The sequence below is a fragment of the Meleagris gallopavo genome, chromosome 8 (assembly GCF_000146605.3).
Source record: "Meleagris gallopavo isolate NT-WF06-2002-E0010 breed Aviagen turkey brand Nicholas breeding stock chromosome 8, Turkey_5.1, whole genome shotgun sequence".
Lineage (NCBI taxonomy): Eukaryota > Metazoa > Chordata > Aves > Galliformes > Phasianidae > Meleagris > Meleagris gallopavo.
The window spans coordinates 3,296,931-3,321,052 of NC_015018.2; the positions used below are offsets into that span (position 1 = coordinate 3,296,931).

The 24,122-nt window shown below is 41.1% G+C and overlaps 1 protein-coding gene across 7 annotated transcripts in view; it reads left to right on the forward strand.

The window, feature by feature from the left end:
• The window catches only part of PCDH15 (protocadherin related 15), a 566,546-nt gene that overhangs the window by 265,455 nt on the left and 276,969 nt on the right, over window positions 1-24,122 (forward strand). For all 7 annotated transcript variants that reach the window (XR_002117515.2, XR_004160438.1, XR_002117520.2 and 4 more), the window contains one exon: window positions 14,660-14,725. Coding sequence is in view for 3 of the 7 variants with exons in the window: in XM_031554340.1 (XP_031410200.1) it covers window positions 14,660-14,725 (66 nt within the window). In the remaining 4 variants the exon portion in view is untranslated. The remainder of the gene's footprint in view (window positions 1-14,659; window positions 14,726-24,122) is intronic.

The window sequence follows — 24,122 nt, forward strand, 5'->3', positions numbered from 1 at the left end:
TAATAAATAATCATTCTCTGGTATAACATATATTAAAGCACTGAGTGGATAATAAAGTGGATTTTTGAGACAGAATATTTAAACAGGTTTGTTCCATATGCAGATTTTCAGATGTGTAGTTTCAGCTCTGTTTTCCTTTCTTCAGCACCTTTTTTTGTTGTTCCTTCCAAGTTTTCCTTTCTATTTTACACTGCAAAATGCACTGGAAGAAAATATGTGGATACTCTTCTTTACTATATTTATTAAAAATTCATGTTCTTATAAAGTATTTAGTAGCCTCTTGATTTCAGGCTCAGGCCTTGCTTCTTATGGAAGACTGCAAGCACAGTCCAGGAAATTCCTGCAGATTGAAGGTAACTTTTTGACAGAGGTAATAGAGGAGCCAATGAGGAGAGGTGTGTTGCTGCACGTTATTCTTACGAAGAAGCAAGGGCTGCTAGATATCTGCTGGGAAAACAACACTGTGAGCTGAAACCAATCCAGGAGACTCCTGGAGTCCATTGATGATAACTTCCTGGTCTGGGTATGGGGGGAACTGAGCAGAGATGAAGCATTGCTGGACTGTTGCTCACCAGTGCAGAAGAGATTGTAGTAAAGAGGTTGAGATTGGAGGTACTGTGGGCTGCAGTGAACATGCCCTGATCGAGTTCATGACCTTGAAAACACGGATCTGGCAAAGACTGAATTCAGGACTGCGAACTTCAGGAGAGCAAACTCAAGGCAGTGTAAGGAATTGCGTTGGATGAGATCCTCTGAGAGATTGTCCTTAGGGACATAGGAGTGAACCAGAATTAGCAGCTCTTTAAGGTTATCTTTCTGAAAGCACAAGAGCTCTCTTTTTCTCCCTGCATAAGAAATAAAGCAGAGGAGTCAGGAAACCAGTATGGCTGAGCAATGACCAAAAACTTGGTCAAACTGAGGGGATAAGAAGGTCATGTATGTGCAATAGAAGCAGGTACATGTGGTCTGGGAATAATACAGGGAAGCAGTCTAGCCATGCAAAGATGGGATCAGAAGAGCCGAAGTGTGTATAGACCTGCACTTGGTGTGGGATGTGAAAAATAAGAAGGGATTCTACAACTACATTAGTCAGAAGAGACAGTGATGGAGAGCGTACCCTCTCTGATAATAATTTCTAAATAAGAAAGGAGAACTGGCTATAACAGACATGGATAAGGCCGAGGTTCTCAGTGAGTTCTTTGTTTCAGTCTTTACTGGCAGTTATGCTTCTCATGTCTTTTGTGCCCCTGAACTTCTAGATCAGGTCTCGGGGAGCAAGATCTCTCTCGCTGTAAGAACAGAGCAAGTCTGAGGGCACCTGACATGATGCTGAATGTGTACAGGCCTGTGGGGCCAGAAGACATGTCCTGGGATTCTGAGGGAATTGTCTGATTGGGTGCCAAGCTGCTCTCCGTCATCTTTGACCAGTCATGACTGTCAGGTGAAGTCCCTGGTGACAGAAAAAGGGAAACATCACTCCCATTTTTAAAAAGGGAGAAAGACAAATGTGGTGGCTTTCTATGATGGAGTGATGGTATTGGTGGACAGAGGAAGGGCAGTTGATGTTGTCTACCTTGAAACCTTTGACGTGATCCCCCACCACATCCTCGTCTCTAAATTGGACAGATACAGGTTTGAATGGTGGACTGTTTAGTAGAAAAAGAATTCGCTGGATGTTTGCAGCCAGAGGATTGTGTTGTAGAGCACAAAGTCTAGCTGGATGCCAGTGACAAGTGATGTCTCCCAGGGGTCTGTCTTGGGTTTGGCAGTCTTCAACATCTTCGCTGATGTAGGCGGGAGGGATTGAGCGTATGAGGAGGCACTGGCTATGGACCAAGTTGGCTCATGGTACAAATCTGTATGGCAGCACAGCTGTTCAGGACAGACCTGGACAGACTGGAGTGTTGGGCAAAGAAGAGTCTGATGAGGTTCAACAAGAACAAGTACAGAGTCCTGCACCTAGGGAGGAATAACTGCATGCATCGGTACAGGTTAGGGGCTGACCTTCTGGAGAAGCTCTGCAGAGATGACCTGAGTGTCCTGGTGGACAACAGGTTGGTTGTGAGCCAGCTGTGTGCCCTTGTGGCCAAGAAGGCCAGTGGTATCCTGGAGTGCATTAAAAAGAATGTGGCCAGCAGATCAAAGGAGCTCATCCTCCTCTCTGCTTTGTCCTGGTGAGGCCACACCAGACACTGTCTCATTCTGAATGCTTTAGTACAGAAACTAGGATCTTCTTGAGAAAGTCCTTCATAGGACCACGAAGATGATGGGGTGGTCTGGACCATCTCCCTTCTGAGGAAAGGCTGAGAGATCTGAGGCTGTTCAGCCTGGAGAGAAAAAGACTGAGGTCTTATCAAAGCTTATATACTAAAGAAAATAGGGCCAGGCTCTTTTTGATAGTGCCCAGTGGCAGCCAGGACAAGGGCAGAGGGTGCAAACAGGAACACAGGAAGTTCCATTTGAACGTGAGGAGAAACTTATTTATTGTGGAAGCTCCAGAGGTCCCTTCCAATCACTACAATTCTGAGTGTGCATTTTATGCCAAATACAAAACAGAAGTAGTATTTGTCGGTGCAGATGGAGAATTCCCTGAGAGGAAGCCTGAAGGGTTATTTATGATGCTTTGCTTCTTAGAAGCATTTAAAGGCTTGTTTGAGTCGTCTTTTTTTCTTATTTGAAAACAGCTCAGGAGTTTCTACGTAGGCAACAAACTAGCGTTTCTTGGAAGTACTGCAAAGCTGTGTTGTGGCCTGGCTTCACTAAATCCATTTGACGATGATTGTTTTGTGTGTGACAGGAGAGGATTTTCAAGTTATTTTCCGTTTTTTTTCAATGTCTGTAGGTACATCTTGTGAGCCATCTGTTCCCATGACCTTTTACTGTTTTCTTGTGTGTTTGTATGTCATTTGTACCTGAACAAACTGATATTCGTAACAGATGCAATGGTAGCAAGATTTTACTGACTTAGGTTTTGTTCATTAGCAGAGATTAATCACTCAAGGATGAGTTGTTGTATGGTCTTCAATTTCCTCGTAGAGGACAGATTTTGTTTACATTTTCTCATCTAAAATGCCACACTCTGTTTCTTACCTGAAGTTCACGAATAATGCTTTTCCTTGGAAAATCTGTTGCACTTCCAATTAAGTTAAGCACCTGCAATTTCTGTTAAGGATATTGATACATTCTGGGAAAGAAGTTTTCATTTGGCCAAGATAGGGTTAGCACTGGTAGCTATTTTAAAGTTTCCCGTTGCGAAGTGGTTGTGTTTTGCTCCTCAGGATAACAATATGGTATCTTCTGCAAGAGTCAGGCTGCTTGTATATGTGCAGCGTGACTTTGGCGTGATAGAGGGTTTTGGCTCAGAAGAGCTCTGGAGTCATTTTTGGATGAGCAAAGCCTCTTTCTGGGCTGCGTTAGCTTCAGATTCACAGTGTAAAGGTAAAGGCACGTCTAAAGACCTGCTTCGTGGTGCTGTTAAATTGAACTGTTTTGTTTAAACTACAACATTTTGTTTCTCTTGAGGGAGGAGGCAGAATGATCTTTCAGATGAAAATTGGCTGGGGATTTAGAAGAAAATGAGCAATACTGGTGCTGAGATTGCAGTGAGATTGAGAATCCTGCTGCCATAGATCGGCCGTAGCTGCTCTTTCATTCTGTTGGGCAGTGTCTCTAAGGTGTACCCATAGCATCCATTTTCTTAATCTCGAGTGCACAACCTGCAGGAAAGCAATATTATTTTTCTTTAATGAGCTTGAGCACTTGAGCAATTAAGAGGACATAATTGAATGAACCTAATCAAGAAGACATGGAAGCTTGCCTCTGGGATGCTGCTCAAGGCAATTGCTCCTGGTATCTACACTTTTATCTCTTTAGTTAATAGCACCAATGGGTATAGCAGCATGGGCTACTGATTTTGCAGCTCAGGCGCTTAGCAGTTTTGCTTCATTTTCATGCTGTGGGCCTTCTATTCTGCTAAAGAGGTAGTGATTAACAGGTGATGAGAGTCTCTGCTTGGTTCTTAATGTTCTGGGTGCTCAGAGAGGAAGGCTGCTCTATTTTTAGTGTCTCTGAATTGCTCAGCCTGCGAAGCACCAATGAAGCCAGGTGCTGATAGGCATGGTCCCTACCCAGTTCCATAGAATCTCTGAACCTGTTGTTGTCTAATAATTCAAGTAGTTAAGAGCACATTGCTAAGGAAGGATAAACAGAGTGAATGGCTACAGATGAACAACTGCTTTCTTAATTGTAGACTTACAGTAAACAGCATTCATACCCTCGACCAGGTAAGCCATATTTTAGTTAACGTAAAAAGTCATACTTGGTAATGAAATGTGCCCAACACAGCTGTGTGTTTTTCTGTTTTTTTTGTTGTTTTTTTTCTCTGAAAGTCCTTGTGGGTACAACCTTTGGGCGAGTGAGTACAAGAGATATGAGAAAAGTGTCTTAACTGCTTGTTCTTTCAGTATGACCAATGGCTCAGGATTTATTTTCAGTTGTGCAACTACCTAATTCGAAATTCATCAAACTCTCTATTATAGACAGCCTGGGTACGGGGTAGAAGCTGAGAGCATTTGTGTTGGCCACAGTATTTTATCAGCATCAGTTTGTAAGATAACATTAAAAAAAAAAAAAAGGGTTAGAAATACAATGGGAGAGAAATTGTCTTGGGCACTACTGGTGCTAAGAAAGCATTTGAAATCTACAGAAATAACTGTGCAATTGCTGTATCATCTGCAGGATTATTTGAAGTGCTGTCTCTTGGATGGAAACCTTATGGGAAGAATTTCAAAGCCTCTTGTCTCTTCATATTCCCACTTAGAAAGGTGAAACTCAGTCCAGCTTTGAGGGATCACTTCTGTTCTGCTGCTGATGGCCTCCGTGTATTCTGTGTTTTCAAATTGTTACGGTTTTGTAGTTTAAGAAATAAACTAACCCTCTCATCTTGGTGATATAAAACTTGTCTTAATACACGTTTAGATGGGATTGCCTTAACAGGAAGACATACTGATATTTCTCCTAATTGGTTAAATGCCATTTTGAAATCTGCTTGGGTGTATGTATTGATTTGGAGGGGAAGAGGAATTGCTAATGGGATGAAGCTGGTACTCTTTTAGCACCTCTAGTTTTTCACAGGAGCTGAAACTCTGAGAAGACCTTGCAAGAATATCAGATGAGTCTGAATTTCTGCCATAAAACATCATCATCTTGTTGAACATGTTTTCCCTTCAATTTTTAACAGTCTTCGTAGTACAAAATTGAATTTCTGCATTTTATGTCAAATAGTCATTAGCGCTTGCAGTAGTTGGTTTGTTAACTGTTGTTATGCTATCTCTACGGTAATCTTTGGCATCATAGGAAGAATAACATGGTTTTAGCAACAGATATTTTTTCCAGTCTCTTCACTTATCTGAGGAGGTAGTGGAAGGTGGAGATTTTGAGGGTAATTGCTATGTCCTATAAGATGCTTCTTTTAAAAATATTTTATAAGTAGGAACAAATTCAAAAGGAAATATTTTGAGGGCTCGGAGTCTTATTGCAAGTGATATGAAATGGCTTCTCCAATATAGCAGAAATGTACTGACTCTGCCTTCTTGCACATCAGCTGTTTTTTGATGATAAACGTTTCTGACAGCTGATATCCCTTTATTGTCACTGGTATTATTAAAAAAAAAAAGAAAGAAATGTTAGTATTTGAAGTGTACAAGTTTTGGGAAGAAGAGAAGTCTTCTGGTGCTCTGAGCTTGGAGACCTTGTGCATTGGCATTGGCTCCTTTGCTGCAGAGCCATGTTTTGAGTGTGCTTGGAGTCTTCTGGGAATCCTTTCCTAGTGGGTGCTGGAGACCACCATCTGCTATAGGGTGGGGAGCCACACCAGCCACGAGTCTCATCCCATACTTCTTTATGTTGTGTTACAGGGGAGAGGTCTAAAATATATTAAAAAAATAATTTCCAAGACCAAGCTTCTTCTTTTTAAGGAGATCCTAGCAAGAGGAACAGACGCTGCTGTAGATGTATGTTCTTGAGAAGATATGATTACCACTGTATGTGGGAAGAACGTGAGTTATAAAATTGAGATTTCATCATTTCTTGCTCAGCAAAATAGGTGTCAGAATTGTGGATTTAGAAGAAAAACAAGTAATATTTCATAGCTATTTAATCCTCAAGTCCTTGCTTTTATAATTATCTAAGGTTCAGGCTGTTTAGACTCGCACTGGTCTGTGTTGGGCAGAGAGCAGCCCAGGCTTGAATTACTGACTTCATCGGACCTTCATTTATTAAGCAGACACTTAAAAGGACTTTTTCTGTGGAATCTCACGGCTTGGCAGTTTTCACAGATGGGGAAGGTGCAGATGGCTGTGACCATCAGACAGGTCTCAGCGTTGTCCACACAAAGTAAGGGAACTTGATGAAACAGGACGTTGATAGTAGGTAAACTGTTGATCACATGTTATTTCCTTCATTCTGCTACTACACCCCTGCTTGGAAATAGGCTTAAAAAGCATCCAGATCTCAGCACTTCTTTTGGCTGGTTGGTTTTCTTTGTTGCTCCAGTTTGGTACAAGGTCTTTTGTTTGACTTATCTACAGCGTTCTGGTTTCAAGACCAAAGGAGAATGCTGTTCACTGGCAACTGAGTCATTCTGTTAAGACACATCTGGATCTGTATTTTAAACATGAACGTCTCCAGGTCAGTACTGCAGTGGGTTGTTTCTGCAGGCAAGATGTAGGCCTATATGAGTATATGAGCAAGGGTATATGAGCAAGAAAATCCTGTAGAGTGCCACAACCGTGGGACGCAGCAACTTGTCCACTCAGCATTGGGCTGCATTGGCCACGATTTAGTGCAGAAAAAAGGAGACAGTTTGAACTGTGCAGTTTATCAGATGCAGGTGTCAAGGTCTGCTTTGGCTGGCTGCTGGTAGCAACACTAGGTGAGTTCAGGAGGATCTGAAGGAGCAAGGTGCCTTGGGGCGAGAAGCCCCCTCATTCCCCATGCCTGCCCCTTGGATTTTCAACCAGTGGATCTTTTCTAGTGTATATTATCAAGTGTTGCTTTCTGAAAAATGTTGTTGAAACGATAATCTTGTAAGAATACAGCTCATTGTATTGGTATTTGCAGATGGCAGTACTCAAAAATTTCACGTGGTCTTTAAAAATGAAAAAATATTCTTCCTGGTGTTCACGCTTCATGGTGTTTGTTTTTGAATGTTCCCTTTGAGGTTTTCTATTAATTCTTCCTTCGTTTCTCCCAGCTAATCCCAGTAAGCAGTCTGGAAGACACCAAATTAAGATGTCCTTGTCTGATGTGTACAAAAAGAATGCTACTCTGAAAGGTGGAAACACCATTCAGGGAGATGAGAGCCCAGAGAACTAAACAAGATTTCAGTGGCAGCGGCCTTAGTGCTGAGCCTGAAGTCTAAAAGTCACGTATAGACCATTTAGGAAGACAGGAATGCATGAGAAGTGTGATAGGGAAAAAGGAATTTCAGAAATACTGAAAACTGTATGAAGCTTTAGTGCTCAGTGCTTAACTGTAGTTAAAAGCAACTGTAGCCAGCTTCTGAAATTTTACTTCATTTGAAGATATTACAGCTGTTCTGAAGTCATCCAGAGCATTTGCATGGTCTTAAAAATTACTTCTGGTTAATAGCACTTGGGGATGTTTCTTGGCGCGGTATCATTTTTTGTGTTTTACAGTGTTTTGGGGCAGAAGTATGACTTTTAAAAAGCTCTGTCAACTCCAAAACTGCTTGTAAAATGCAAGTTGTTGCAGTCTAAAGGAATATTGCTCCAAAGATAGATGGTACTGCGTTTTTCTATAGCAGTAAAAACAAAATAGCCATACATAGCACTTGCAGGGCAATTTCCACGTAGCAGACCCTTTATAGATATTATATCTCTATGAAGATGTTCTGATGTTTTATTTCTCCATTCTTCAAACAAGTCAGCTGTTCAGGCTGCGTATTCTGGATGAAAGCATGTTGTCTGAGGCTATGCGAGCAGAACTTAGAATAGCATTCTTACTCATTTTTTGTCCTTTTTGTGCTTTATTATCTATCAGCATTGCCTTTTCTTCTGTTAGAAGCCAAACCCAAAGGAGATGCAGTCAGATGTAAACAGCTAGATTAAATTGGAGTGGCGTTGTTGGATTCAAGCGATGAATTGTACAGTAGTGCTTAACTGAGCCATTAATTTTCAGCCTGAATCAAAGCACAGAAACTCAGTGTAGTTCTAAGAAGAGTCCCAAACGTGCTGGAATCAAACTCAAGTTTGCTGTTGTTCCTTCCCAGTTTCAACAATTAGAGATGTCTTTCAGGAAGAACTCAAAATAGTCTGTGAAAGCCCTTCTTATGCTATTTTCAATGCAGAGCAATTGCTGCACAAGCCTGCTAATGTAAAGGTTATGCCAAGCTTATCCTAAATGGCACAGCTGTAGTTCTGAATTCAGCAATGCAGGAAACAAGCCAGGACATTTTCCCCTGAATCTGAGTTGCTTAGTTACACGGATAGCTTAAATGTATGGCTCTGTGCAGGTCTTTATTAGGATCAGTCTTCTATAAGTCGAGGTGTTTAGAGAGACCCTTTCATGGCTTTTTTCCCAATGAGCATCTGCTGCTGAATGAGCAGACCCCTCTCTGGGTGCAGCCCACGATACCACTGGCTTTCTGGGCTGCAGGAGCACGCTGCTGGCTCACATCCAGCTTTCTGTCCATCGGGACCCTGAAATCCTTCTCCTCAGGGCTGCTCTCGATCCACACGTTGCCCAGCCTGTGTTTATGCCTGGGCTTCAATTCTGTTTGTGCAGTCCGTAGGTTTGTAGGAGAGCTGCTGTGTGATACATATCACCTTTCACAGTGTTTTCCACGTGGCTTTAATGTGCATGCTAATACTGACTAACTGTTCAATTTAACATTCCAAACCTCACTGGTGCTACAGAAGTGGCTGTAATGCCATAATTGTATGGTGTGTGTGATTTCCAGACTGTGGCAGAAATCCTAGGTCAGCAATGGACGGATGCTGAGAAGGAGGGGAACCATTTTCAACCACCGATGGCATTTAGAATCTGATCTTGGTTCCAGTGACGAATTAGGGAATGAAAATCTACCTTTTATTCTGCCTCCAAAGGAAGTAATTTCCTTCCTTAGTTTTTTGGAATTTTATTGAAGTCTCTCAGATCCAGCTGCATATCTGTTAGGACTGAGTCAGTCTTTTTGGGGCTGCCTGTCGTCCTACAGCCCACAAATGTTTGTTAAAATAAATAAATAAACAAAAAACAAAACCTGCTTAGTTACACTTGAATATCTGAAAGCAAATTTAAATGCAGAATAAAATGTAAAGTAATGTAGAGTACTAATTGGGTATTTTTGAAACAGCTGGAGGAAGAGCTGATGATTAGCAAACTGTAGTGCATTTTTGTTGTTGTTGTTTTAATTTCAGGAGCACCCAGGAGTAGCTGGCAGTTATTGCACTGGGTAATGGTCCTGGGAAGGTTCCATTGGGCTGCTCATTCCCCTGCAGAGCCGTTGGTGTCAGTGTGGCTCTTGACACAGGGGCAGGACTACATAAATCAAATTTTAAAGATCGCTGTGTTACTGGGAGCACCCAGCCCTTCTTGTAAATGATGTGGGAGACCAGATTTGGGTTACAGTCGCTTAAAATTGTAAGGCCGTATGGGGCAAGCCATTTTCATTATTGAACTTTTAAACAGCTAATGTGATTGCATGCCTTGCAGTCATGATTTAATGATCGCAACAGTCAATGGCAGGCACTCCTCCCAACTAATTCAAGTGTTGTATTTAGCTTGAATTTAGAGGTCTGTCAAGTTACAGATATGCAGAGAGGGGCCGTGAGTGGCAGGGGGGAGGAGAAGGCAGCTCATCCATGGCCCCGTGTCACGCTGGATTTCTTTGGCTGTGAAGTGGTTGGCATGGAGGGAAATGCTCCAGGTATTGCAGAGGGTGGACGGGAGATGGCACTGAGGGGGTGAGGATGGGAAGAACGAGGTGGTGATGAGGCAGTGCCAAAATACAGGATTATTCAGGTTGTCGGCTCACACCGTGTGACCTTGGCTGAACATCTTCCTTAGAGCAGTGATTGAGGGTCTCTTCTGAGCTATCTCATTAAAAATAATTAGAAATTAAAATAATGAAAATTAGCTGTCAGAACGCAAGTGGATCTAAGCCATGTAACTGTTCCATGAAGAGTTTATTAAATAGGTTTTCACTAGACTCACAAGGAGACAGGCACTTTGTCTGCCCTGGCTTTGATCAAGTAATTGTAAAGCAAAAGCACTAGCTAGAGGAAGCTGGAGTTAATGACAGGAACAAAAATGCAGGCTCTTAGGAAATCCTTTGTAGCTTCTTGCTTTGTTTGCCTGATGACTACTGCCTTTTCTGGGAGATGCTTGTGTTCGGGGGACCTTGCTGCATCACGAGTACGTTTACCAGTGCTGCTGCTCAGACAAAAAACAGGATTCTACTGTGACAACTGTAGCTAGGGAAGCTCGTTTATACATGACTTTTCTTCAAGTGAGTTCAATTAAGCATGATAGGACTTCCGTGACCACTCCATTATGCCCAGGAATTTCACGGGGGCAAGATACCTCTTGTCAAAGGAACCATGTGATGGAAGTAAACCATCCCATCTTAGGAACTGCAGAGGTCTTATTAAAAACAACAGTCGTTAGCTGGGTGAGCATCAGTGTTCTGGTATGATAATCTGCAACGCTGACTTGGAAGAGTTGAAAATCTCCAGAAGACTTATATGGAGGATTATAGTCAAATAGAAGGTATTTCAAAACAAAACTGAAAAAAAAAATGTGTTAAGACTTCCTTCATAAGTCAGCTTTGCTGCTGCAATTATCTATGCTTGTTTCTGTTGAATAAAACCATTTATTACTGTGAAGTAATTTCTCTTTTTATAAAACTTGAGAAAAAAACTGAAATTTGTAATAATGCTAAGAACCATTTCTGTGTAATCTCGTAAGCAAATTAGGGTAGTTTTTGAAAATGAAGAACTTGGGTTTTTCTGCTTTTCCTGTGGAAAGGGTGTTCCAGGATCTGCTTTATCTTCCAGTCTAAAATAAAAAGTAGTTCAGGCTGGAAATCCACTTTCTTTTTGTGGTCTGCTGTTTCTCCTTTGCGCTCACAGTAAGGTGCTTGGTTTTTCCATGTGTGCGCGTGCTCAGGTAGTGCTCTTTTGTTTAACTGTTTAGTGTTTGCTCTCGATATTTACCCATGTGTGTTTTTAGAAAGATTTCCTTTCCCTAGGCTAAGCCATTCAACCCTCGGTCATCTTTGTAGGATGGTCTCTCCATCCAGCTGATGGTAGGAGTAAGCTTTCCGTGCACCTCTTTCCCTTGGAAGATGATGTTCACGTACCCAGTGTTTCCCTCAAGGTCTTCCTGCTATTTATGACATACGACTCATCTTGAAAGGTTTTAGTTTTAATTATCTCTCTTGGAATTGGAAATTCACGTAGCCCCGCAGTTTTAAACTTACGTATTCAGTGTGCGCTGGTGAGCACAAAACTAGAGAAGGCTCTGGCATTATTAATATCTGGCATATTTAATTAATATCTGGCATAATTAATATCTGGCATATTGTCTTTCAGAAGGGGATGGAGGAATTACAGACATCCTAAAACACACTCGTATCTGGTATTTGGCTAGTGCTGGAGTAGTTAAAATCATATGAAATGATAATCTGTGCTACCAAACTGCAAGTGGTCACAGTTCTTTTTAGTCGGCACCATGAAAATGATCCACAGCTGTATATGTATACGCCCTGCTAGACTTGTTTTACTGTAGCTGTAAAATCAGGTTTTGCTGTTGCTCTAATCTTTTGATTACAATCTATCTCATGAAAAAAAATCATTGCTTCGTCTGCCCACGCTCACTTTAAATCCTTTGCAAGTGACCAAACTTCCAGGTGTGCTGTACCTTTTCTCTGAGATTTTTTGAATCCAGAGTTCAGTGCCGAGCATTCGTTTTAAGCGTATTTTGTAATGGCTTGATTCTAATGCTAAAAATCCTGCTGTGTTTGGTGGAAAGCCAATCAATCCTAAGCTTTTTTTTTTTCTTTTTTTGGTATTCAGAGTCATGATTACTGTTTAGTAAGGAGTGTTCATTCTGCGGGATTAAAATTTCTCCCTGGTTTTGATTTCGTTTTGGTGATGTGTGCAGTGATTGTTGCTTTGTGACAAACAACAGACCACTCATGAAAACACTCTCAGCACATTTATATCATTGAGCTTCGTTGCACTCACAAAGAGCATGTCAAAGGGTTGTTCAGTTAGCAGCTTGTAAACTTCTTGAAAATTCTAAAGAATGTCTGTGGAAAAGGTTGGGGCCATATTAGTTATGATCCTGTTAGTTTTACAGCAACCAGTAAATAGAATAAGAGCATGAAAAAAAATCTGTGTTTCAGGTAGATAAGCAAATAGTACTTATCTTTCCAGAAATTGCTCCTAGCGGTGAAAACAGCAATGGAATGGAAGGTGTAGTTTTTCAAGTGGTCTGTTTACTCTGCTAATGCCTAAAAGTAATAACAGAAAGTACTGTAAGCAAAAGGTGTGCAATGTTTATGTATCCAACTAGAATGCATGAGAATATAAAGAGCTGAGCATTTGCTCACCAAACTTGCATAGACTTCTTAGGATAGCAAATGAAGCAGGTACATGAAACTACTGCTAAATGAATAGGAGAATGTGTGTGCCCACATCAGCTTTCTGCATTTTATCTTCTGAGCAAGGTTTGCCCACATGGCTTTTAAAAATAAGTAAATAGATAAATGATGGGACTGTGGTATCATTAGTGACAGTTCAGATAGCATTTGGGATATTCATAATATATATAATACTCCAATATATATATATATTCATAATATATATAATACTCCAAGACTCGTGCTGTCAGGTATGATGCCCATACTGTTCAGCTGCACTCACCAGCCCAATAGCAAAGCTGTCACTGAAGAAAATCATCATGCCATGGAGTTGCCCTTTGGAGGTCTCACCTGAGCAGGCATCTGGATAAATGCTTTGCTGCTTTCATCTTGCTTTGTAGATGTGGTCCATGCGGGGGCAAATTACTGCATGGAATTAGCTGCTGCACTTCTGTTGAAGTCAGTGAGTGTGTCATTTTTACTGTAGGCTGGGTGTGTTTTATCTCTCCTTGCTGTTACTTTTAGCTTACAGATGATTTTGTATTGGGATTTTGCCTCAAGTATTTAGACTTCTCAAAAGATACAGTGATGCTCCAGCGCTTGGGTAGAAACCATACAGAAACTCTGTCCCTTCGGGTCAAAGCCAGCTGTAGCCATAGACTCATAGACTCACCAAGGTTGGAAAAGACCTCCAAGATGATCCAGTCCAACCATCCACCTGCCACAAGTATTTCCCACTAACCCATGTCCCTCAGTACAACATCTATATTCCTTGAACACTCCAGGGGTGATGACTCTACCACCTCCCTGGGCAGCCCGTTCCAGAGCTTGACTTCTCTTTCAGAGATGAAATTTTTCCTGACATCTAATCTGTATGTGTAATATCCTATGGCATCCTCCTGGCTGGGCCCATGCAAGTTCTATATGCAGTTCTGTATTGAAAGGGGAAGGAGAAATCTTTTCTCATAGCACGCTGTTTTAGTGGCACTGTGAGGCTCTTTTAAAAGTGAAAAGTACTTCTTAATTAACTTTTTATTTTTCTTCTGTGTGGTTTGGAGAGGTAATATTTTTCTTCTGTTTAATATGGAAAACGAAATTGTTCACAAAATGTTCATTGCGAGTAGTATACCTGTTTTTATATTTTTTAGGACTACACCTATGCGTTTGCTAGCTCTGCATGTACTGCTTTTATCTTTGAAGCTATCATTTCTGTAAAGCAACAAAATCTTACTTATTTTCTTTCGTTATTCTGCTCTGCTTCCATTGATGCCTCTAAACTTTTGACTCCAGACTGGCAATATGAGGGTAAGATGGCAAAATGAAACTTCCTGAACATTGCTTGTCTGTCTTTAATCTTTATTTTCCTTTGAACATTATTAAAACTCTTTTCACTCCCCTTTATTAAATCCTTTTGTTGCAATTAATTCAAATTCTTTGTTTCTGTTGTGAAGCTTTAATTATGATTTATACCTTTTAACCATTCCCTTGTTTGTTTTTCTTTCTTTGGGATAAATTACCATCATATTATACCTGTCCTGAAGGACTCTGCTTCACTGTGGTCCCTGCAAGGCACAGAGATGTCTGTAGTGTAGCCATCAATGCTGTAGTGTGGTATGTGATGAGGATTTGGCGTGTGTAGTTGTGATATGGGAAGGCAAGCTCACTAAGAGAGGATGTAGCAAGCCATGTAGTTCATGCTCTTTAACTGTTAGTTTTAAGAAATGGATCAGCATCTGAGATTTTAAATTCTTGGTCATGGAATTCTCGTTTGCTTTACAGAGTTTAGTTGAGGAAAAGATAAATGAGGAGCTCAGATTTTGATCCTCTGACTGTAAATGAGCTGTAAACTGTTGTAGCATACACATGTCATATTTCAGAGATGCTTCTCTTCGGTATGCTGAATATGCAAAATCACAAAACAGACCAAAAAAAAAAGAACAAAACACAAAAACCTTTCTCTGGAATCAGAAGTAACTTCTCTTTTTATCTTTATAGATTGCAAGTTGGCCAGAACAGGTCCTCCAGCCACAATAGTTCCCATTGATGAAGAGAGTCGGAACGGTGAGTGCCTTTTGTTCTCATGACACAGCTGCGGTCTCTGGTTGGGGCAGAGGTGCCTGTGTCTGGTCCGGCAGCTGGGAACCCTATGCTCTGCTCTGAGAACTGGCCTGTTAAAACCTCTGACAGTGAGCTATGGTGGTGGGAAGGGCAAAAGGATCCACTTTTGTGAGAGCTGCTGCTTTTTACTGACAGTTACACATCTTAATGACTTGGCTCTTTCACCTTGGGTTGCTCTCGTGAGAACTTTTCTTCTTTTACAAAGTACTTAGACCAGAGTTATTTGTAATACATGAGCAAATTAACTACCTGTTTGCTTCTATGTGTGTTTATTGTTACCCACTGAGTTCTTATTCTTTGGACATCTCTCTGTTTGATCTCCTTTTTGTTTAGATTTTTACTGTGGTAAGGTAAGACTTGAAAGCTCCTTTCTCTGAAGTTTGATTAGAATGTTAATGTTGTATTTTGGGTCTCCCATGCAGCTTTCAGAAGGTTCCTTGTTTGTTGTTGTTGTTTGGTATGAGCATTAGTTACAGATACCTCTGTGGCACAACTACTCAGTCGTGGGATTTGATGCTTATGTGTGTGTTACCCTCCTGGGAAGGTGTCAGATGCTCTTGAGTGGCAAAAGCCCTTGATTTACATGTCAGTGGTACTGAAGCTTGTGTAGCTCTTTTTCTCATGTACTAGCAGCAACTGAGTTTTATATCTGAAGAACGTGGTGTGAAGAATAGTGCAAAAGAAATTAAAAAAAAAAAAAAAAGCCGGAAGTTGATTGTAGTCATCTGAAGCATAAACAAAAATAAGGAGCAATAAGAATTTTGCATGCTGTGATTGGTAGTTGGATATGGTTTCTTAGTTTTCTTTATGTTGAAGTCAATGTTTATTAAATATTGAAAATTTCTTCCCTACGAGAAGACTGTTGAATGGTGGGAAGAGGTGTGTTTTTTCCTCACAGCTTTACACGTGTCTGCAAAGATTCAATTCCTGAATTCCTATGAACCATTAATACCCCATTAGCTAAGTCATATGGGAAGCAGAAACCGGAACTGGCGTTGTCGATAATGGAAACGACACACCTCATCTGTAAGCCACAATATGTGTTAAAGTAATGGATCTCCTGGGAAGCCATCTCTAGGATTGAAATGTCCTCAGATGCTCGGCAGACCTCTATTGAAGCGGTAGGTTGCATCCTCCCCACTGCTGTGTGTGACTGAAGGTAATGGAGGTTGAATCCAAAGCCTGCAGCTCAGCAGTTGGATCAGGGCTACTACTCGTTGACTTTAAGATCTGTGGGAAAAAATGATTCAATACGCTTAAGCTGATGAGTAGATATTTTAACTAAAATAGGCATAGCAAAGGATGCTTTGCAGCTGGCAGCATCTGCTGCTTTCCTGACGTCTTCTGGTTCAGTGGAAATGCTTTAGCTTGCTAAAATCTGTGTGGAGCCACACTAAGCAGTGGGTACTGCAACGTAATTGCTTAAATGCACACTTCTGTGTATCAGAGAGTCAGAGACTGTTGGGATAAGAGTATGACAGAGTAACTGATGGAGCCATGTTGTCTTCTGTTACGTTTTCTATGTGGAACTGCACCAGTGTGTTTTTTCCACCATTCTTGGTCGTGTTCACATGCTTTGCATTATACTTACATGCCACGTCTAGCCATGTCGTTGCAGTGTTGGAAAAATACAACATACCACTGTTAACAATGCTATTTTAATAGAGTTTATCTTCATTTTCCCTGCACCAAGTGTTTCTTCTCAGCGTACAGAGTTTAATCATGACTAAATTATGTAGTCTCTGAAGAGTCTGTGCAAATCTCTTTGGGGCTTTTTGGCATTTGGCAAACACAGGTAAGTGCAGTGAGTCTCACTGGCTTGTCATGAGAAGGTTGCTGTGGTTTAATGCAAGTGCACTGAGAATAGCATTTCTTAACAAATGTGATGTTCTGGTCTTTTCCTGCCTTTCCTTTCTGTTTCAGAAAAAATCATGAATTAAGGAGTTGAAGGATGGAGAAGGTTCTTCAGCATGTTAATATCTTCCAATAGATCTGTCCTACAGAAATGTCTTTGGCATTATTGCTTCATTAATACTTGGTGTATTTGACTATTTAGCAGTTCCAATTGGATCTGGATCGGGCCCAGGCACATAGTAACATTTCGTTAAATTAGAGCACACAGTACAGAGTTTATTCTGGCTTTATTTTCATGTAGGAAGAAAAATTATACATTAAATATAATCCAGTCTGCCTGTTGGAGTTGACCCTTGCACAATGTTGTGAGCAAATTCTAGCAAGATAAGTGGACTTGTTTTGACTTGGTTGTGCCGTGTAGCTGCATGGTGCTAAAACCAGTACTGAAGTGCTATTTGGTTTGACCCTGGATTAGCACCTCTAGGCTGATTGTGGAATACAGGTGTTGCTTGTTGGAGCCTCCTTAAGTCCAGATTAACAACAGGTACACGTGCTGGTTCAGATCCAGTCTAGGCTGTACCTGGAAAGTTAGGGTCAGATGGTCAGTCTAGCCAAAGAAGAAAGCCCGCTGCGTGGTGTGCGCAGCATAGGCAAATACTGTCATCCCGTGTTCTGGATGTTTTCTTGCCATTTAGGAGTTTGGGCCATAGAAATCCTTGGAGAACAGTGTATAACTGAGAAAATTGCAGCCAAAGCTGCAGAAAAGGGGACTTGCTGACTTATGCTGTGCACCTTGGCTTTGATGTGGGAAGCACGCAGCGGGCTGTAATGTTAGAAGATAACCAGTTGTGGTTGGCTCTCTTTGTTGTTCTGGCAAAGCTTTCTTTTAGAGTTAACAATTTTTTGAATGCTCTAACCTCAAACTTCCTCATAATGGAGGAAAATCAGCAGATAATCTATGGTTTAATAACGTCCTTTTGAGAAACGCCTTTTTCTTTCATGACTTCCATACTTGATTGCCAAATACGGAAATTACCTCCTGTATTCAGAGATGCATCTAATTAAGACTAAGGCTTATTTGTTCTTAATCAGCTGTCCAAAGAATCAAATTAGTGGCACATTAGTAGTCTTACTGAGGCATAACGAATTTCTATTTTCAAGGTAGGTTAAATATCCTAAATAGCGTAGCTGTTCTTATTAGGTAAGAAGACTTAGAATGAAACAGGCAAAAACCAAGTGCAAGAACTAGAAGTTCTGAGATTTTTTTTACACTCACCTAATAAATGTTTTCAACAAGATTGAATATGGAGCATTTTGTATAACTTTCACTTGTTTTCCTCCTGTTCGTCATGTCAGCAGCTGGCTCAGACATGAGGCTGCTCCAACTGCTACCTTGAGTTGTTCAAATTGTAAATGAGAGCATCACTTTTTAGCTAACATCTTAGATTTACTGCGTGAATTCATGACGTGAGGGAAGGAGGTCTAAATTTGTAAGTATAGTTTAGTTTCATTCATGACTGTTCTCTTCCATTTGGAAATAATATATTTTTAATATATTTTAATATTTTTAATATTTGAAAAAATTAACAATTTCGTATAAAAGCCATGAATCGATTTGGTGTCTAGTGCTATTTTTATGTCACAAATGTGAATTCACATTTCTGGATTTTTCATGGAGAAGTGCATGAAGACTTGAATTAGCTGTGAAACAAATGAGTTGCATATTTCTTTTTTTTATTATTCATGAGCACAGTCATCAATAATGGCCAATATTTAAGAAGAGTGTTTGTTAAAAATATCAATGATTCTATTTTTTCATGTTTTTTTAATGGTACATTGTAAGAAAAAAGTGTCAAAAAGCAGGATGTAATTTGGGGTGAGAGCTGGAGAGTAAGGAACGTGTCTTTTAGAAACTGATTGACTGATTGCTAAGGGTAGTAAATACAGTTAGAAAGTTGGAATTACTGAAATGTTTTTGTGCTGTCAGCTGTCCGGAATGTATCCTAATGTGGTGTTGATGCTCTTTTGGGAAGGTGAATTAGCTTTAAATTGCCTTCAGGGATGAGGTGTTTTTTTTCCCCCCTTGCCTTCATAATGAACTTTATGTCTACTTGTTGAGGTTATTTGGACTGATCAGTCATTTGGTGTAGCATTTTGTTGTCTGGGCGCACACATGGGTGCCACTTCTTGGCTCAGTTTGCACCAGTGTAAATCTGTCTCGTGTTTGTGACTCTTACTGCACCCACAGGCACTCATTCAGTTGTGAGCTACTGAGCTTTGCTCACTAAATATGGAATAACTGTATAAGTAATGAGTTATGAGTAGATCAGGCAAGATCCACAGGTCTTTCCCAGCCTTGGCATTTAAAATGACCAAGATTTGGAATTTAACTCTATTCTGTAGTAGATAAAAGTTAATTTGAATAATGGTTATGCTGTGTAATCCTGAGGCTTTTTTAAAATGCATTTGAGATATACTTTTTTTAGTGGAAATCCTCTCCAAATGATTTAAAGTTTCTCTGTGCAGCTCCTCTTTGACAGTTTTAGTAGTCAGAATAAATTATTCATACTAAATTGTGATAATTAATATGTACATATTCTCAGATTGTCAGTTTACCTTTGTAAATGAAGAACTGTATATTTCAACAATTTATTTCTTTCACATGATTTTGAAACATTGAATGTAATTTTACTCTCAATATTCCTTTTCTTTACAATTCCGAAAAAGCTGTGCAAGGATAGGAGTATTTAATGTATTTTAAGCCTGCATAAAATCCTTTTTGTTCTGGGGATTGGGTGATGATTGTCTGAGCAGTCCTCCTGTGGTAATTTCTAGACATGCTGGGTTGCACTGCGAGATGTATGGTTTTACCTATTGTTTTGACATGTATGCCCGCAGTAGGCCACAACTGCAAAGCTCTGTTTTCATGTTATAAAGCAAGTCAAAAGGAGCCCAGGAAAAATCTGAGAGAAGCACAGAATCACAGAATGGCTTGGGTTGAAAGGGACCTCGAGGATCATGAAGCTCCAACCCCCCGCAACATGCAGGGCCACCAACTTCCCCGTTTAATACTAGCCCAGGCTGCCCAGGGCCCCATCCAGCCTGGCCTTGAACACCTCCAGAGATGGACGGGGCATCCACAGCCTCTCTGGGCAGCTGTTCCAGCACCTCACCACTCTCATAGTAAAGAACTTCCCCTTGACATCCTACCTAAGTCTTCCTTCTCTCAACTTCAAAACATTTCCCCTTGTCCTGCAGTTACCTGCCCTTTCAAAGAGCTGACTCCCCTCCTGTCTGTAGGCTCCCTTTAGGTACTGAAAGGCTGCAATGAGGTCACCCCACAGCCTTCTTTTCTCCAGGCTGAACAAGCCCAGCTCCCTCAGCCTGTCTTTGTAGGGGAGGTGCTCCAGTCCCCTGATCATCTTTGTGGCTCCTCTGGACCCTCTCCAACAGCTCCCTGTGTTTCTTGTACTGGGGGCTCCAGACCTGGACACGGTACTGCAGATGGGGCCTCATGAGGGCAGAGTAGACAGGGACAATCACCTCTCTGACCCTGCTGACCACCCCTCTGCTGATGGAGCCCAGGATACCATTTGCTTTCCGACTGCTGGCTCATCGTAAGTTTTTCATCCATCAAGACCCCCAGGTCCTTCTTTGCAGGGCTGCTCTCAAGGACTGCTCCTTCTAGTCTGTATGGATGCCTGGGATTTCTCTAGTCCAAGTGCAAAACCTTGCACTTTGCTGTGTTGAATCTCACTAGGTTCACCCAGGCCCACCTTTCCAGCCTGTTGAGTCCCTCTGAATGGCATCCCTTCTTTCCACCATGTCAACCGCACCACTCACCTTGCTGTCATCAGCAAACTTGCTGAGGGTGACTCGATTTGATAAAGATGTAAATGAGCACCGGTCCCAAGACAGAGCCCTGGGGGACGCCGCTCGTTACCAGCCTCCACCTGGACACAGAGCCACTGATCACAATCCTCTGTCTGTGGCCTTTCAACAATTTCTTATCCATCGAGTGGTCCACCCATGAAATCCACATCCCTCCAACTTGGAGATAAGGATGTGGTGGGGGACCATATCAAAGGCCTTGCACAAGTCCAGGAAAAGTGTCAAGAAACTTATACTGAAATCTTTGTTCGCAGCATGTTCCAAAGCTTCCAAAAGCAGGATATCTTTGCCTGACAAGATTTCGAACAGAGAATACTGCTTTTCACAATCTGTGTGCAGGGCTGCATCTTGCACTTCCTTTTGTCATGGGTGAAGGTGGGCACTGTAAAACTGCTATGAGAAACAAGGGTAGTGTGTATAGATCAGCTTGACAAGCTGGATATTGCGTTTATTTATTTTCCTTATTTTCGCCAAGCAGCACTGCTTTTACTGGTGCCCATGACTAATCTAATTTTTGCCAGGTTCTCTTACTCTGAAAGCTTTCTTTGTGTGAAAACATGACTTACATTTGGCATGCTCCTCTGTTAGAAAATCTCTTTGCAGGGCACGTAGAATTGTTTGGGTTAGAAGGGCCCTTTAAGGTCATCTAGTTTTTCTGGTTTTATACCTGAATTAATTTGGAGCCTGACACAAGAAAATAGCACCTGCGGCATAGGGTTGGAAGCAGCATTGCCATTTATTCAGATCAGTAAGTTGCTGATGAAAGCCTGCGGAGAAACCTGCTGTGCATGGTTGGACTTAACCAGTGAGCAGGCAGGTGGATTTACAACACATTGGGATTAATCTTAGCGTGGGGATCTCTTTTTTAGTGTAACTTGGATGTATCCCAGAGGACATGGGTATGGAGGGTCAGTTTCATCTGCAGAACCTGCATGTGTGGATAGGTATCTCATAAGCTTTTTTGAAAGATAGAAGATACTAGGTTTTTAAGCCTACTTGGTTTAGATGATGGTCAAAGGTCTGAGCCAATTCAGTACTCTTCAAAGTCCAGTTAGACGCCTGTTAATGTGCTGAATAGTGTGATGGGATCCTAAATTGGCTTCCTTCTCTCTCCTGTCCCAAAAGGATTCCTCACTTAGTTTGAAAAGGAAGCATTTTTTATGAAAACACTCAAAAACTAGATGGAGGCTTACTGAGAAGACCATGGAGCTGCTGAAAGAGGGAAGCAAAGTTTGTGAGCAAATCCTATTGCAGTCCTTCCCATTTTATCTCTTTCTCTGTAGGGTTAGTTTTCGAATAACATCCCAGATTGGAGGGTGGAAAGAAGATGTGCTCAGGCCTTTCTGAACCATGCTGAAAGTCTTGTAATTTTATGTAGGACTTCATGTTACAGTGCCTGCTAGCATGCTCCTCCACCTTCCCTGGCGTGCCTCAATTTCCCTGCTGTTTTGGCAAGCACACCCTATGGAAAACAGTTTGACCTAGGGGATAGTGTCCAGTATCAGGTCAGGGCACCCTTCTTACTCTGCTGCTTACTCTTCAGTAAAGCATAATGTACAGAATCATAGAAAATATGGTGAGAAATTGAGCTGTTGCAACAGCCTTATGATGTGCCTAAGAACCTTTGAAGGTCTGTTCCCTCAGAGCAAAAATTCCATTTCTTTGCTAAGACAGTTCTGAAAATTTACCCGCTTCTGGCAACATCAACTCAGTTTTAATCTAAAATTGCAATACAATTGCAGTACTTTTTCACATCTGAATGAAAAGGTACAGCTTTTGCATCACATATTCTCCAACATGCACTCGAAGGTGTGCATAGAACCTGATCTGGAGAGTAACAAGCTGTTGTTGATAATTTCATAAGCATTGATAATTTTTTTTTTTAAGTGAAAAAAGTAGTTGGTGGTCAGCTCCTAACTTCCTTCATTCTTTTTCTTTTATTGCTTTATTTCTGTTTGGTTCACTTAGAATGGCAGATAACTCAGGATGTGTTTTTCTCTATCAGTTTCTTTGTGTGTTTAAGCAGCAAGTTGCTCTGAAAGCAGTAGTTAAAGCTTTCTTTGAACTTTAAAACACTGAAAAGAATAACACGTTACTGCTTATGTTGAACAGCAGAGTGCTTGTAAGAGTGTTATAATTCAGCAAATGATGGATTTCAAAGCTTTGACAGGCTCAAGCATACATTGTATGTTGTTTTATTTTAAGTAGTCTCATGTGAATCCTTCTAGTAGATTTCCAAAGTCCCGTTAATCAAACCAAATACTATTCTCCTCAATTCTGACTTTTTTCTTATTCTTCTTCATTCCTTTGCCATTTTTCTTCATTACTTAATGGTATTTTGCAATTAATCCTTCTGACCTAACGGTTTTAGAAGGACGCAACTTGATTAAAATAAATGACCAAGTCTCAACCTTCCACGTACCTGCCTGTATTTTATTAACGTCTTCCTACTGATAATTTCCCTTTGATATACCTATCCTGTCTTCTGGAGCTGTGGTCAGGGGAACAGCGGTCAACAGTTTGGTCTCAAGAGAGAGAAATGTCTTGGTGTCCGTACCTGCAGAGTAACTAAAGCTGTAATTAACTGGGAGTTCCAAATTACCTTGCTGCTGTTTTTCAGGAGCCGGTGTTGTTTTAAGACCCAGCTTGATTCGCCGCCCCTCAGGGCAGAGCTCCTGTGTACCAAGCAGGTGTTTTATTATTGTTTGGGGTGCGTGTAGGAGGTGCCGCGGCTGCGGTACTGAATGCCTTCAGAATGAAAATTAAACTCAACTTGTACAGAGCGCGAGGCTTGTTGGGCATAAATTCTTGTTGTAGCTTAATTATTTCGTGCCAAGTCCTAAATCAGCCCAAATGTATATTAGTTCTTTTCAGAAGAATAATTATACGTGACTGCCGCCAGGCATTAAGTTTTATTTTTCTGGATGGTTTATGAGACCAATGAAAAATCTGGCAACTATTGCTTCCGAGAGGCACTGCTGAGCATTTGTGTTGAGCCTATTATTTTGTCACTGTCATAACAAGGTGAAGTTTAAAAGAGCAATTCAGTGATAAATTATCATCCTCACAAGAAATTAATAGTTTTGAAAAGGGCATCCCTGAGGAAAGCAGTATCTGAGAAGAAGGCTGATGTTCTCCAGTGGGTGTCTGTTTTTTGATAGTTTTTCTCTGAGCTTGGTGGTTGTTGTTTTGTTGTTTTTTTTTTTTTCCTTTTGTGATTACTCATCCTGTTACCCCTCATAGTTCCCCCACCCTCATGTTTATGCATCAGGAGTTTCACCCAGCCTGAGATGGAGGTCAATTGCTGGTCCAACTCTGTCAGGGCTCAAAGCTGAAGGCAGACTTTTGCATTAAGACGTGTCCAAAACACTCCAGGTGGTTAAGACTTGGACCTTGCATATTGCTCCCTGAGTCTGTCTAAAGTAGCTTTTTACCTTCAGAAGTTAGTTTGTGTTTCCAGAGAGCAGTTCATTTCTAGCTTTGCCTTGATCTCACCTCTATCCAGTTGCCAAGAGATGGCCGTTCATTCATTGTTTCTTTTCTTTCTTATATCATGCTGACACAACTCCCAGTGGTTGTTTTTTCCCCCTCCCCC